The sequence below is a fragment of the Triturus cristatus genome, chromosome 9, assembly GCF_964204655.1.
Source record: "Triturus cristatus chromosome 9, aTriCri1.1, whole genome shotgun sequence".
Lineage (NCBI taxonomy): Eukaryota > Metazoa > Chordata > Amphibia > Caudata > Salamandridae > Triturus > Triturus cristatus.
Genome location: NC_140592.1, coordinates 345,951,587 through 345,968,369, shown reverse-complemented (window position 1 = coordinate 345,968,369; position 16,783 = coordinate 345,951,587). Strand labels below are relative to the sequence as shown.

Genomic DNA, 16,783 nt, shown 5'->3' with positions numbered 1-16,783 from the left:
TCCCACCATAGTATAGAACTATTCAACATCGTCAGAGAATTCTCCAACCCCATAGCCCCCGAAAAACCTCATCACCCCCTCCCAGGAACTCTGCGATACCCTGGCAGACTTCTTCCACAACAATATCTCCAACATCTACAAAAACTTCGAGCCCTAACACACTGCCACCAACAGCCTCATCACTCCCATGGAAGCACACCCGACCACCTGCTAACCACCTGGGAACGGCTCACTACTCAAAACACCACTGCCATCATGAACTCCACCCACTCAGGAGCTCCTACGGACCCCTGTCTGCAACACATTTTCAACCTGGGAAACAAGTCGATCAGTAACAAACTCGCCACCATCCATCTCCATATCCACCTTCTGCGATAAATGGAAACACGCTGAAGTCAAACCTGTCCTCAAGAAACAGTCTGCCGACCCCCAACGTACTCAAGAACTTCTGTTACATCTCTCTGCTCCCCTTTCCCACCAAGGTCCTCGAAAAAGCATCAACCGCCAACTAATGGAATACCTGGAGAACAGCAATCTTCTGGACATCTCCGATTCTGGATTCCGTACCAACCACAGCACCAAAACCGCCCTCATCAATGCCACCAACGGCATCAGAGCCCTCCTGGACTGAGGAGGGAAGTGGCGGCCCTGATCCGCCTCGACTCTCAGCACCATTCAACACGATATCTCACCACACCCCTATCTAGGGGCTCCACCACATCGGAATTCAAGGAGACTTCCTCAGATGAATCGGCTCCATCCTCACCGGAAGAACTCAGAGAATCCACTTTTCTTCTTTCACCTCCAAACACAAGATCATCTGCGGCGTCCCTAAAGGGTCATCCCTCAGCAGCACCCTGCCATCATCGTCAGACCCCATGAACTAAACAAAATTTCCTACGCCGACACCCAGCTCATCCCCTCGCTATCAGAAGAGCCCGCCACCACAAGGGAAAACTTCCACAGGTGCAGGACGAGCATTGCCAACTGGGTGAAAGACAACTGCCTGAAACTCAACACAGACAAAACGGAAGTACTGATCTTCGGGAACAGCATCTCCCCATGGAACAACTAGGACCCTCATCCACGGCAACAGACCATGCCTGCAACCTCGGCACCTTCCTGGACAGCAAGCTCATCATGAAAAACCAGATCAACGATGTCTCCTACGCCTGCTCTGCAAGATCTTCAAATGGATTCCGGTCAACACAAGGCGAACAGTCACCCAAGCCCTAGTCACCAACATGCTAGACTACATCAACGCAAACCTATGCAAGAATCACATCGCACCTCCGAAGAGAATACAGATTATACAGAATTCTGCAGCCAGACTCAAACTCAGCCTCCCCAAATGGACCCACATCAACCCCCACTTCAGAAAACTACACTGGCTCCCCATTCAGAAGAGCTGTCACTTCAATATGCTTATCTACACTTACAAGACCCTGCACAACCAAGGACCAGCATACATCAACCACCGCCTGAACTTACACCAACCCTCCAGACCCCTGCGCTCTGCCTCCCTTCTCCTCGTTCTCACCCCTCGCATAAGTCAAAGCCACAGCGGAGGTAGTTTCTTCTCCTACCTTGCAACCAAGTCCTGGAAAGACCTCCCTCTGCACCTCCAGACCTCATCCTCTCTGATGGAATTCAGAAAAGGACACAAGACATGGCTGTTCGACTGAGCCTCTGCAGCAACAAACTCAGTGCCTGGATACCCTCACGGGTGATTAGTCGCACTATACAAGTCTGACTGATTGAGATTGATTGAGTGAAGTCGGGTAGATTGGAGTGGAGTGGGTTGGACTAGGGTACACTGGAGTGGGGTAGACTGGAGTGGAGTAGACTGGAGTGGATTGGAGCAGAGTGGGGTGGATTGACTGGGTAAAAGTGAGTGTAATGGGATAGAGTGGAGTAGGGTATATTGGGATAAGGTGGAGTGGAGTGAGGTTGATTGTATTGGAGACTGGATAACAGTGGAGTGGATTGGGGTAGATTGAGAGTGGAGTAGAATGGGATAGACTGAAGTGGGGTTAGGGTAGACTGTAGAGGGGTGCAGTGGGTATCCTGGGGTGTGGTAGATTGGAGTGAGGTAGAGTGGATCGTAGTGGAGTGGAGTAGACTGGAGTGGGGTGGGTACATTTGAATGGGGTAGAGTGGAGTGGGGTAAGGTAGACTGGGTGGAGTAGATTGTAGCACAGTGGGGTGGAGTAGATTGGGGAACCGTGGAGTGGGATAGAGGGAAGTAGGATAAGTGATGTGGAGTGGCGTGTTGTGTCATGGAGTGAGTGGCATAGATCGGAGTGGCGTGGAGTCAAGTGACGTAGAGTGACACGAGTGTCGCGGAATGGAGTGGAGTGGTGGGGCATAGAGTGGAACGGAATAGAGTGGAGTGGTGTAGTGTGGATTATGCATGGTGTGGAAAGGCCCTGCAATTACGGGCAGCATATTTTCAACTGAAATGACTATTCCATTTGCACCAAAATACGGTTTTACTGCACACAAACGATAATGTGTACAAATGTCATCACCTAGTGTATTGATTGTATTATTCAAATATCCTTTCCACTACACTTCAGAAATACTAAAAAAATGTGTTTTATTTGTACTTATTCGGATATATTCTGAAACCTCTGCACAGTTCAATTTTTTGTGTGCTAGAAAAAATAAGCATTTGCAATGCAATAGGTCTTGCATTTGGTAAAATTAGAGCAATTGGCAAAATAAATCATAATGTCTTTTATCTAGGTGTTTGCCTTTGGGACCTTCTACATGTTAAGCCATGCAGCACATTATCCATTACCTCTGCATACACCAACCGATCGGAAGGTGCACTGCAGACGGAGTATTGCTTAACATATTGGAGCAGACGAAACCTGCTCAGTGTACAAAGATGTCCCTTCAAAGAGGCTGCAATGGCACCAATGCACAGTTCGATGTCCCTTCTGAAAGCTGCAAGAGAGACCCTATGCCACTATGTGTCCCTTCTGGTTGAAGTAAGGGAAGCTGCAATACCAATGCTGGTCCATAGATGGAGTGTTAAGTGGAACACAGCAGCCTCAAATTTTTAATACATTTCACCAATGGACCATAATTTGTAGGTAAAGGGGTAGCATAGAGTTGGAGTCACGAGGAGTGGAGTTTTACAATTTAAAGTAGTAGTTTGAAATGGCAACGCTACAACTTCTGGAGACTGAGGTAGCGTGGTTTCAGAGCATAGTCAGAATTTTGGACGCATGAAACATTCATAGTACAGGTGTGGAATACGGCCATTTGGCCAACTTAAAACCAAAATATGCAGTGAGGGGTAGGAAACACAGTAATACTAACTTGCGCTCATGGCCTGCTGTAGTCTAGGAAGACACTGTACCGTTTTGATCTATGGACGAGCTGGTTGTCAGGGTGTTTGAAAAGCAGATTAATGCAAAAGGTTGTGAAGATCACTAGTCGGTTGGACGCATTTGCTGCTTGTAGCTGGAAACATACCATGTTAAGTAGTATGAATCCTCTGAAGTCACCAGCGTTATGTTAAAGCAGCCTGAAAAGCAAGTTACCCAAGCTCCAAACATAGACAAAATTGGAGGCCAGGCTGCAGTGGGAGCATGCACGCATATCCCATGCAGTCTGTTGGTGTGTGCTGCGTGTACCTAAGCTGGGCGTGGGATAAACAGAGCCTTACGGCTGCCATCTATGTACTCCTCGCATAGATAAAGAAGAGCACTGCGTCTGGAGTTAAGAGCAAACCGCCTCTGACACACCCAGCAATAGTGAAATATCTACACCCCTTCCTCCGTGGCAGAAGTTGCAGACTGCCCCCTTCCAAAAAAGTAGCGAAAACTGTTGAACAAGCTGTGTGGATTTGCACATGTGATGGATAGCAGCAAGGGCAGCGATTCCTGTCACAGGGACTTGAGAGGTACGGAGGAGTACCTAAAATATACACAGAACGGTGGGACTCCCAGTGAAGAATGCAGCCATTAGCGGAGCGCAGACCAAAAACTCACTCGATGCACACACAAAGAGTGGGGGAGGGAAACGCTGCATTTGTGCTCGGAGGGTGGAGGAAGGGCTTTTAACGTGAACCAGTAGGGGGAAAGCAATAGAGCATGAGAACGGCTGAATTTCAAGTTCGGAGGTGAGCACGATGAAGAAAGGAAAAGCAGCCATGAGCTGAGCACGAGCAGTGCTCGGGGACAGCTACAAAAAATTGTGCTCACAAGTCTAATAAATAACATGCAGCGTTAGAGCCCATGCAACAGGGGCAGTCCGTATGGGAGGTTACAAAATTTGAAAAGGATGGACTAGTAAGCTAATTCACCAATCAAAATCTGGTATTTACAAAGGACAGTAAGAGAAGCCAATAGAAAAGACGGGAGACACTTCAAGCCCATATTCTAGATACAGCATGGCTCGAAGAGACATTGCATGCGCTGCCGAGTCGAGACCTAAGCAAAAACATCCTACACCCTCTCCTCTTACATGGATACTCAGCAGGATTGTCACGTAATGCCACTCACTAGGAAATCAAAGAAAGGAAAGTAAACAGAAAAGCTCCCTCGGAAGAGTGAGCTTGACATTTGACCTCAGTCTTGAATGCACAGTAAATGTGACAAGAGAAGAACAAGATTTAAATGCCTGTTTACAGAAAGTGAGTTTGTGGAAGATTACAGTAAATAAGACTGGGCAACAGGATGGACAAACTCAAGCTGGCCAGCCCAAAGCAAATAAAACCAGCAAATAGAAAGCCAGAAAATGTGAGTTACAAACCAAAAAGCCAGTGGTGAGCAGCAGGCGAAATGCATTCCTAGGTCACTCTTCTGATGGTCCCCAAGATGTCTATAGCAAACTAGACAGCTGCATTGGCTGGTAGGCTTTGACTAAATAAATTGTGCAATGAAGCAGCCAAGTCATACTACAGGTGAATGCATACATAAAGATGTTTGCTTATACATGCGTAACCACACACACATGTACTTAGGGAAGGACACAGGTACCATGTTTTTTATTTTCCGATCCAAGATGGCTGAGAACATTTGGAATACTAAATTTAAAAAAAAGAATTCTATTACATGACACAGAACTCTGTATTCTGCCTCACTTTTCTTCACCTCCCGTCAGCAGCAAAGAATCATCACAACTATGCACAACATCTCCCATGACTCTGCAGTGACTGCTGTACACATAATAAACATAGGAGAAATATCGCACAGTCCACCAAAAGAAATATCACACAGTCCACAAATCAGCATCCTTGCTGATCCATAACTGACTAACAGCTCAATCTTGTCTTTTCTTTGTACATCGTTAGTGAGTTAAGTACCTTTAACTCCTTGAAAGTATCCTGGCTTTTAGGGAATAACGTTGTGCTTGTTGAGTAGTCGGGTTGTTGCATGAGACTGTTTTAACCCTTGATGTGTATTTCAGCTTTATAGGTTGTTATTTCCAGGCTGTCATACAGCAGCCCATGCAATTTCATCAACATGCTTTCTCTTCCCTTTTATTGATAACTTTGTAAGTTATTTGGATACCTCTGCCCCCTCTATAACTTGTTCACGTTGCCATCAGCTGGACAGTGCCTATGTTCTACCGCTTTCCCAAGGCTTAACTGAGCTGCAGCTTTGTGGCCTATTAGGGAATACACATCAATATTGAGAATCTGGCAATTCTGAACCTGAAATTAAGGTCTAGTTCAAACAGGAGAGCATCCATGGCCCAGGAGCCAGAGCCTATTGAAGCAGAGCCAGAGGATTGTGATTTATCCTTGGCCAGGAGCTTTAAGAGGGTTTTGGGAGCCTTTGTGGAGGACACAGGCAGTTTTCTGGGGGTACCCGAATAACCCTATCGAACCCAGGGTACATGTAGAATGTTGATCAAGAAGGGTTTCTTGTAGAAATAAATTATTGCACTTCACTCCACAAATACATCCAAACAGTCACAATTTGCAATACACATTTATGAGTGAGACATATTCAATATACATCTCTTTACACCATTGCCTTTGCATTCACTCATCAATGGGACCATCAATAGATACCTTTGAAATTCATTACTCATTTTATTTTTTATTCATAAAAAAACTAAAACCATCTGAAATGCATTAAGCATCCCATGCTATCTTCTCAAGGAATTCTATGTTAAAAGTATTGAGGGTCCTGTGAGAAAGGAGATGGAGAATCTTTAACAGAGCCAGAATAGGAGCTTCTGTGTCATACAACAGAATTAAAATGTTCAGGAAAACGTTAAAGAAAGTATAAATTCTAATAAAGACATAAAGGAGAGTATTATTCCACCAAGGGTATTTTTATTACAATCAAGTATTGTACTGATGGCTATTATTTTTTATTATTATTATTATTTACCCTGCCTAAAGTTTAGGATTATTGGTTAGTTTTTAGAAGATAACAAAAAAACTGAATGAGGCTTTAGTTTGAAACAGTTACAAGGAGTATGTTTCCCTTAGAACGTTCCTGTTGATGAACGCAAGTTAGAAGAAAGGCTTCCTGGTGAGGTCTTCACAACAAAGAAAAGAGGAGATGGAGCTGCTTGTCAGGGCAGTTATGGAGCGACAAGGATGCTGATAGATAAACTGTGATAATTATTCTATACTTACAGTGGTCACTTCAAACTCATGGGAGTTGTAGTTTATATATTTAATGTTTATTATTTGCTGCTGGTGAGAAGTAAAGAAATGTGAAGCAGAATGCTTGCCTCTGTGTCATTAGTAGCATCTACATTTTCTTTCTGGATGTCCATAAAATATATTTTTTCGTTTACTTTTAGAGGCATGAAGCAGCACAGGGGAGAGAGGTAGAAAATGTGTATAATTTCATGGAGTACTGAAAGGAAAGAAAAAGTGTGCAGCTGAAAAATACAAGTCTTCCAACCAAACATATGGTAAATACACTATGTGGAACAAACACAAGAGGATGGCAAGACTTCAAATCAAGCAAATGACAATAAAGACAACCAATTTGAAGCAACAGATGAGCTTTAAGCCCACTAGGTTTTTAGTATCGTCCACGAGAGGTCTTTCTCAAACAGACAACTATGAGCTGTCTCATTTTATAGTAGTCACTCATTGACAGATGGCTCACACTTTGGAATGTTTTCTAACTTTGTAGGAATTTTATTGATCAGGAAGCTCACCACAACTGCAATATATGTTAAGAGCTCGTGCATATCATTTTTCATTAATTCATAACCAAAGTTTATGTAAACATGCATATGCAAATTCTCCATAGAGTATATCCTGGTTCCAAGAATCAGCCTTGAAATTAAATTGGATTCATCTAAATTCTAACTGTAACAAAGTCTAGAAAAGTATTCTACTTCCTCAGGTAATTGTACCCGCTAGCGAAATTAAAAGCGCATATGTTATAGCACTGTATACAATGTTCATGGTTTAATCACATTTCATCACATAAAACTGGTAGTAAAACAACAACTGTACCAACCTGCTTTGGAATATATTTTCCATTTTCTCGGAGTACACGACTTCGAATCAGAATTTGGCTAAAAAAAGAAAAAAAGTTTATGGTGTTACATAACTGCTGTATGGAATAATTTAATGGAATCCCAACTATAAGAGTTTTCTAAAAGAACCTGAAATGATAGTTGAGTATATCTGGTTACCCAGTGAAATAAAACATACAGGTCTGAGCAGACAATGTAATTCAATACATTTGTACTGGACTCCATTAAAAGTTGCAAATTCTCTATATAAAATGATTGCTCCCAACGTTACTGTACCTCCTTGTTAAAACACTAGATCACACGTGCATGCATCAACATAAAACCCAGTAGTATATAGGCACTGTAGGGGTAATCCACTTCAGTTGAGTGGTACACTACTGGACTACCAGGTTTATTAATTACATAGAATTTATCTGACCTACTCAAGTTTGTCTGTATAAAATAAGTGGGCGTCACCGAGTACTATGGTCTCTAATAAAGTACATGTGCTGAAACTGCTTGCAGTCAATGGGGAAAACATAACTGACTAAGGAAACAAACACAGAAGGAGAAATCTGCATGATGAGGAAGCGAGGGAGTAGGTTGGTGGGCGCAGAGATGATCCCCGACTTGCATTTGACAGCACCAACTAAGGTTGTTTCACTGATTAGTTGCATGTGAAGAACTTTAATAGTATGGGCACTGTAGGTAGGTTAGTGTCAGTTCAGATATCTCTACTTTGACTTTTAGAGCCAGAGACAAAAGTTGAGGATTGAGTGGAAAGTTGCAGTCAGAATGAAACAAGCACTGGCTTTGCCAATTGCTTTCAGCAGTGCTGTACAGCATCAGGATTTGTACAGCATAGACAAAATAATAACAATTTAATTTAAAACAAAGGGCAACGGCAGTCACATCATCCCATTGATGTGCATATGCGTCAGAAAGCATGCGTCAGAAGCATGCACGCGCTAGCGGAATAACATGGGTGCCATTTGCTTTCATTTTTTATTTACTGATATATGACGGTGGAGAGAGAGTGGAAAAGCAGATGTGAAGGAAACATAAAAGGCAGAGGACAACACAGAAGTACACAGGTGAGAGAGCAAAACAGTGCGCATGGTGAGGTCAGAGAAGCACACAGGAGTGAGAGCAGTGCGGGGGAAGAGAAGCATAAGGATGGAGAGAGCAACACAGAGCAGGGTGGAAGAGAAGCACACGAGGGAGACAGCTGGAAAACACTTACACTCTCGTAGAGTGCTTAAGCAAAAGGAAAGACGTAGGTCACTGAATGTGAACACTCGAAGAAAACTACTAAAGAGGACATGCTCCAGGTGAAGGACAAACATAAGATGGAAAAGGCAAGCATTCAAATAAGATGCAAGCCTCTGAGAGTCACAATAAAGCCAAACAATGGTAAGCAATGGCCAGAATTTAAGCTGATTGTAAGATCTTGGTAAGCTGATAATAGGTATTTTGCAACCAGACAGCTTGCGCTGTTTGGTAGGTTGACCTAAAAGGCAAGGAGGGACAGAATGATTGAGCATTCACAAGACTATGTGTATTTCCCTTTTTCGAATATATGGCATCTGGGCTGCATTCCAATTTTTTAAGTTAGGTAGATGGAGATGGCTGGAGGAGGGCTAAGCATATTATGCATAGATTTTACAATATGACTTGGCAAGTAACCAGTAGTTCATGAAACAGGAGTGTTCTGCGAGCTTGATGTTTCTGGAAGTCTACACACCCCATACTACACGTATGCCTGTTTCACCATAATCTTTTGAACAGAAGCTTTAACTATTGACACTAGAGCGAAAATGGAGGATTACATCACAAGGATGTCCATTAAACATACACACAACAGCAGGAATATTCCTGGCTAAAGGGTGCAGATACAATGCATGTTACTTTGTCACTAAGAAAGAAGAGGTCCTTTTAGGACAGAGGTCCTCACCCACCCAGAGGTGACATGCTTCATCTTAGGGCCCTTCCTCACACCGGCATCAGGAGAAATGGTATCCTGTCAAGTACATATTGACTCCAGAACCTCCCTAACAACCAGATGAGTGTTTGGGCTAATTAATGCCCTGCCTGCATGTGAGAAAGAATGAGAAGCACCAGATACCACGTTCCACAGTCTCATCTCTCGGAGTATCTCCCCCAACCCATGGCATGTCTGGAAGGTAAGTTGGGGCACTGACCTTGACTCACACATAGGATACATACCTGTGGAGTTCCACCAGAAAAGACATTTGGTGTTGTATTTCCTATCTTTTTACTCTCCTCAATACATATTTAGATATGCAGACAGGGAATGGCACTGCACATCTATGGAGGGCATTTGTCTAAGGCAGGAACAGGTCAGCCACCCTCTCTGGGCGAACAGAACACCCAGCTTTTTAATCCTGCGCACTCGAAGCATCAATAAAACTTTAATCTATCAAGAGGCAATTTTAATCTAATTTCCTTCAACACGTACCACCCCTCTGCACCACTGATATACCTCAAGCACACCACTATCATAGCGGCGCATTCCCGTATTACATCAGTTTAAGAGCTCCCCTCCAAGTAGGGTTGCAGCCCATGCTGGCGTTTCCTCTGACGCTAGTGTGAGAAGGGGCCAACAGATGAAGCATGCCACCTGGAGGTGGGTGAAGGCTTCCATCCTAAAAAAGGACTTCTTTCTTAATGACAAGGGAACACACTTTGCATCTGCACACTTTAGCCAGGAGTATTTGATTTGTTGTACGAACGGATGCTTTAACCAACTAACAGAAGAGTGCAAAAGTGACCACCTCTATCAACCAAACCAAATAGCACAAAATCATTGTCTTTTTTTAATTTTGCCTGCAAACTAAACTTGTTTCAACCATGAAACAGTGGTCTGCGAACTAGATGCCAAATACAACAGTGAGGACAAGCAAAGCAACCAGTTTTTAAGGCACACCAGACACCATTCTGAAACCTAAATCTCTCATAAACTAGTGGATGGACCAACACCAAAACAAAATATTGTGCCACTTGAATAAAGTTTGATCCCATGACTTGACTGGTGTAAATACACACAATGGCCAGTGCTGTAGCATACAGCAATAACTGCAATAAGGCTTGGAATGTACAATGGATCACACCCAATAGCTATGCCCCCAAAACAATCCGCAATAACCTCTAAGGGATGAATCCAAGCCAAATGCACCAAATCACTACAAAACCCCAAGGAGATTCACCAAACAGGACCACAGGCATTAGCAAATTTAACAAATTCATGTCCTACTGACATCCCAACAACAACCACCAAGGCTGAACCTGAATAACAGTTGTCAACAGCAGCTTTGTAGCCATGGTTGAATATCCAAAGAAGACTCTGGTTCTATACAATTGTGTATGTGTTCCAGCCATACTGGAATTTGGGTGTTCCCTTTATTATAACAATCCCTTGAACAAAAAGCTGTAGGCTTGGGTACTCCTTTTCCTTACCACTGCCAATTTCCCCAGCCAGGGCATCCCTATGAAACCAGCTCATATCCAGGTGCTCACTCTCTTTCTTGTAGGAAAGGGTGCTTTTCCCAAATAAAGCCACCCTGGTGAGCAGCTCCGCTATGAATTATTTTCAGTGCAAGAGTGTACTCATTTGAGTTATTTTCCCAAGTCAGTGTTGCGTTCTTTTGCAGTCTCCTTTCTGTTAGCGCTGTTCTTGATTATTTAGTCCCTTGCCACAGGGTTCTCATAAGGAAGTATGGATTAGAATTGACTGGTCCCTTGTTTCTATTGGTGGCAACTGTAGTGGTAGTTCTTTTTTAGGTCTCATCTACTTATATGCCCGATTGTATGGGGGTTAGCGTACTAGCTTGACCTGCTGAACTCTCCCACGGAGCATTTCCCAGAATACCTTTGTCTATACACTGCTTCTCTTGTGGGAGCTACGTTTTTATTCAGCTTTCACCAGTCTTTTAGAGCGCACCTTGGCCACATCTTTCCTGAGTTCTTTAAACACTTCTCATATGTCTGCCTTTGTGTGTTTAGCTCGTGAAAGCGAGGGGACCTTGCCCACATATATATTTTTTGTTTTCTTTATTTAGCTCGAAGTAGTCCTCCGAAATCCGCTTTTGTGGGGTGAGTGTGTGACAAATTCTTCCTTTAGCTTTAGTGTAATTCAGCTTTTAGCCGTCTAACTTTCTGCTTCTATTTCACCCATGCATGATGGCTTCTTTCTTTAGCTTTAGGGCCTAATATGGGACCACCTTACTTGCAGTAGCGGTTCTACCACCACCACCCCTGCGGGTCCACCCACACTATTTAGAGTGTTACAGTCAGACTGCCACAGGACAACCGCCACCGCCAGGATCCAGTGGTGGTGGTGCAGATTGGAGGCCAAACTTGCGACAGTGCCAATGCCGCAACCATCGAGCGATTTACGACCTTCCTTTCCACCAAGCATTTAATTGGAGTGAGCATGCCATGAAATGCTTGGCGGAAAGGTAGGGAAATGGGCTCCAAACGGGGCCCTTGGGCAAATCTGCCCATGGGGGTGGGAGCAGGGGCACAAGATGTGCCCCACCCCCAACAAGTCCATGCTCCTGCGTGCACTGTGTGGCATGCATGACATGGTGCATGCCACACAGTGCACACGACGTAGCAGGTCCCACAGCAGCGGCATGACTGCTGGCTGTAATCCTTAGCCAAAGCATGCCGCTGCAGTGGGACTGCCGCCGCACTATCCGACCACCGTCTCCCCCCCCCCCCCCCACCCCCCGGATTCTACTCGAAATACGGCAGGCAGGTGCACCACGAGCTTGGCATCCTCCTGTGGGTGCAGCGGTGCCGGCCCTACAGGAGGACCACCAAACTCGTAATCAGGTCCTTAGTGTGCTTTGTACAGATCCTCCATTTCTTTTTTCCATTGAAACAGTCTTTGACAGTGCACCTCGCCCACGTCCAGATTTTTATCCTTTTTAGGTCCAAACAAAAAGAGAATATGCTTTCATATTTGCAGTTTATGGTAGGTACACCCTACATTATTTTCAGAGGAGACTCCATTTATCTGTAAACATTCACTCCAAGTGACTGTTTACAATTTATTTTCATTAGCTTTAAACTGTCTTTGCTATTGCACATTAACTATGTTCTGAGTTTTATTATTTGGTCAGCATTGCCCGTTTATTTCTCTATGCCTGTTTTTGCATGTGGAATGTGCATTTAATTTTATACTCGCCCTTGTCCTGATATTTATCTATTTTTCGTGCATTAAAAACAAACATATGCTTTCAGGTTTGTGCTGCTTAAGGTAGGTGCATGCCATATTATTTTTAGGTCGAGCCTATAGCGGCAGCGCGCATGCGCTGCTCGCTTTGCGAGGCATGCAGTATTCAGTATGGAGTGGAAGCTTTGTGGAAGCTCCGCCCACTCTCCGCTCATTGGCTTGTGTCTTTGTTATCCATAAATGCGGTCTTTTGATTCATTTTGAGGCTTGTTAGTCCCTCCTTATGATGGCTATGTCGTCATTTGTCACCTCCCATGGCTACTAGCCCCTTTACTTCGAGTGTTACAACGTATGTAGACTGTGAGCACTCCTTTGTGCCCCCTTCTCCCCCGCCGGCACTCCCGTTGTCGGTGCCCCCCCCCTCCCTCCCATTGTCCGTGATGCAATTTGCAATAGGTCTCGCATAAATGCAAGTCCTATCGCATTGCAAATGCTTGTTTAAAGAGAATCCTTTATTTTTAAGTAAACATTCACTCCAAGTGACTATTTACATACTATATTCACAAAAGTAAATATCATTATCTTTAATTTTCACACAACATCTTTAGTTAACAGACACAATTGTTTTTTTATTTACACTTTGAGGTCACCACGGACACAGTCTGTGCTTTATTTGATATTTACCATTGAACACTACCCCATTCTCATTCCAAGTTTGATTTTTTGTAAATATTTGTATTGCCAAACGCAACCATTTCTTTTTTCCATTGAAACAGTCTTTGACAGTGCACCTCGCCCACGTCCAGATTTTTATCCTTTTTAGGTCCAAACAAAAAGAGAATATGCTTTCATATTTGCAGTTTATGGTAGGTACACCCTACAATATTCTCAGAGGAGACTCCATTTATCTGTAAACATTCACTCCAAGTGACTGTTTACAATTTATTTTCATTAGCTTTAAACTGTCTTTGCTATTGCACATTAACTATGTTCTGAGTTTTATTATTTGGTCAGCATTGCCCGTTTATTTCTCTATGCCTGTTTTTGCATGTGGAATGTGCATTTAATTTTATACTCGCCCTTGTCCTGATATTTATCTGTTTTTCGTGCATTAAAAACAAATATATGCTTTCAGGTTTGTGCTGCTTAAGGTAGGTGCATGCCATATTATTTTTAGGTCGAGCCTATAGCGGCAGCGCGCATGCGCTGCTCGCTTTGCGAGGCATGCAGTATTCAGTATGGAGTGGAAGCTTTGTGGAAGCTCCGCCCACTCTCCGCTCATTGGCTTGTGTCTTTGTTATCCATAAATGCTGTCTTTTGATTCATTTTGAGGCTTGTTAGTCCCTCCTTATGATGGCTATGTCGTCATTTGTCACCTCCCATGGCTACTAGCCCCTTTACTTCGAGTGTTACAACGTATGTAGACTGTGAGCACTCCTTTGTGCCCCCTTCTCCCCCGCCGGCACTCCCGTAGTCCGTGCCCCCCCCTCCCTCCCATTGTCCGTGATGCAATTTGCAATAGGTCTCGCGTAAATGCAAGTCCTATCGCATTGCAAATGCTTGTTTAAAGAGAATCCTTTATTTTTAAGTAAACATTCACTCCAAGTGACTATTTACATGCTATATTCACAAAAGTAAATATCATTATCTTTAATTTTCACACAACATCTTTAGTTAACAGACACAATTGTTTGTTTATTTACACTTTGAGGTCACCACGGACACAGTCTGTGCTTTATTTGATATTTACCATTGAACACTACCCCATTCTCATTCCAAGTTTGATTTTTTGTAAATATTTGTATTGCCAAACGCAACCAAAATGTATTGGAGTAGTTTACATGAGCAACACTTCCACTAAGTAAGATCACATTCATTTCTCACTGGCACACTGAGATTTATTTTGCACAAGATAACAGGGTGTTGAGCCAATCCCGGAACTCAAAGCTGGTTCCAAAGTTGGAACTTTTGGCTGCAACCCGTATCCCTCTCCTTCCTTCTCTGCGCCAAAGTACTTCACACATATGTTACTTTAACTCTCTCGTTGGAGCTACAAATACAGTCAATGAGCTTACAGGGTTACAAAGCCCCTCTATTGAAAATGATGACTTGTTCTCTATAGATAGTGTTCCCGCACTTTTGCGGGAGTTATCCCCTCCATTTTCCCTATCTAACTCGCCTGATAGTTTACACGGAAGCACCATCTCTCGCTCTTGTGATTCTCTATCAGGAGTAGAAGTGTTAGCTAACCCTTCCCAGCTAAATGTGGAGATTACGAAAAGGAAGATTAGAAAACCACTGTTGTCCAAAGTTCTTGGCCCATCACTAAATAAAAGGAGGAAGAAGGGCGGAGACCCATGTAGACCCAGGATCAGTCACTCTGACTTTGGGAAAAGTACTAAGGCTGCTAAACCAGCTGTATCTATCCCAAAAGTCCCCATAGTAACTGCACCAACCACAAAGGTTGTTTCAGATACTGCATCAACCCTAGTGGAAGTAGGCACCCCCTTATATTGTTCTCCAAAGGAAGTACAGTTTACTGACCCTTTGGAAAGCATTGAACATCTCATAAGGTCATTTATTTTACCAATTATTGAGAGGCTAAAGAGGGTTGAGGAAAGGCTAGGGAATATAGAGCTGGTCATTAGTAGTAAAGCGGGGCAGAATAAGGACCAAGCGGTTCCGGACCATCCTCCTGTAGTAACCATGCCTTCTTCTCTTCCTGTTGTGTGTGAAGGCCCAGCCAAAGGTAGCATGACCACTGGTTCTAACAAACAGAGGCTAATACCCCTTAAATCTGCAAGGCAATCGGCTTTGCTTGCTGCTAGTGAAATCCAGAGGGTTGGGGAAAAACGGGGTGTAGGAAACATGGGTGATGATGAGAGTAGGAGTTCTAGCATTGCTAGGGGTGCGAAACGTAAGGAGCCCCAAGTTGAATTACCGCCAGAAGCTGTTCCCTATGTGGTTGTGCTAGTGGGAGTTCCAACACTGCCAGATGGCAAGAGGGAGGGGTTCTTTCAGCTTAAAAATAAAATTGTACATTGGCTGAGCCAAAATCGTCCTCTCCCTTATAACATTAATGGTGAGATCCTTCATGTTCGCCGACTCCCCTGGTTGGGAAGTAGGGTGAAGGACATTAAGGGGGATTTAATTGTTATTCATTTCAGAGACCCCGAGGCCGTTAGGCATATTCCAAACTGGTCAGTAGGGAATTCTGGTACTTCTATTGCCCCTTTTGAGCTGACTTTCTTTTATCCCAGAATCCAAGGGAATAGAGTTGGGCACCCTGGGGCTCCTGCCCTCCCACAGACCAATTCACGTGCATTGTGTAACAATGGGCGTACAATGTTTGAACCTAATTTCAAATCAATTACTTTTGATAACATCCCAAGGTGGGACACTGTATTGCCAAGGAGGTACGGGAATCGAAATGGGAGGATGGACCACTTGGAACCATTCACGCCGCTTGATGTCTTGAATAGATATGAAGCCCTTTCTGGCCTAGACGGTTGTGATTGACAGATGTGGCCATTGACCAATCCATCACTCGCTGTTACTCAATCTGACCCAACCAATAATCTCGGATAACTGTATATTGGTAAATCTGACTTAATTGAACAACCTAGACCACTAGAGGGGATCTTGATATCAGAATTAACTGTTTCTCCCTCTATCTCTCGCTCCCTTCCAAATTGCGTACCTGAGCAGGGGGCGGGTGCCGGGTCCTTCATCTTGAGCGATTCCACTGGTTCTTTGGATCTTCCAATACCTAAGCATGCCCCTGATGCTGAATGTGTTAAAATTGTTTCGTGGAATGAGGCGGGTCTCAAGAATAAATTGCCCATTCCTGAGTGGGGTGCGTTTATTGCCTCATTTGACATCTGTATGCTGCATGAAACCTGGATGCTTAAAGGGAGTGTGGCTCCGGGCTTTGCAACGTATGATATTCTGGCAAGTATGAGCAGTAGGGACAGGCCCTCGGGTGGGCTGTCCATATGGGTTGGCACCCATCTATGAGTGAAGGCATTGGAAATTCCAACTAACTCTCGGGACGTACAACTTGTTTTATTGGATTTAGTGAATGGCCCAAATATTGCTTTGATAAATGTCTATTCAAGGCCAATCAAGCGG

The 16,783-nt window shown here is 43.8% G+C and overlaps 1 protein-coding gene across 1 annotated transcript in view; it reads right to left on the bottom strand.

The window, feature by feature from the left end:
* Window positions 1-16,783, bottom strand: part of EMC3 (ER membrane protein complex subunit 3) — a 263,643-nt gene that overhangs the window by 133,692 nt on the left and 113,168 nt on the right. Inside the window, exon 3 of the mRNA XM_085625115.1 lies at window positions 7,455-7,512. Within this exon, the coding sequence (XP_085481241.1) occupies window positions 7,455-7,512 (58 nt within the window). The remainder of the gene's footprint in view (window positions 1-7,454; window positions 7,513-16,783) is intronic.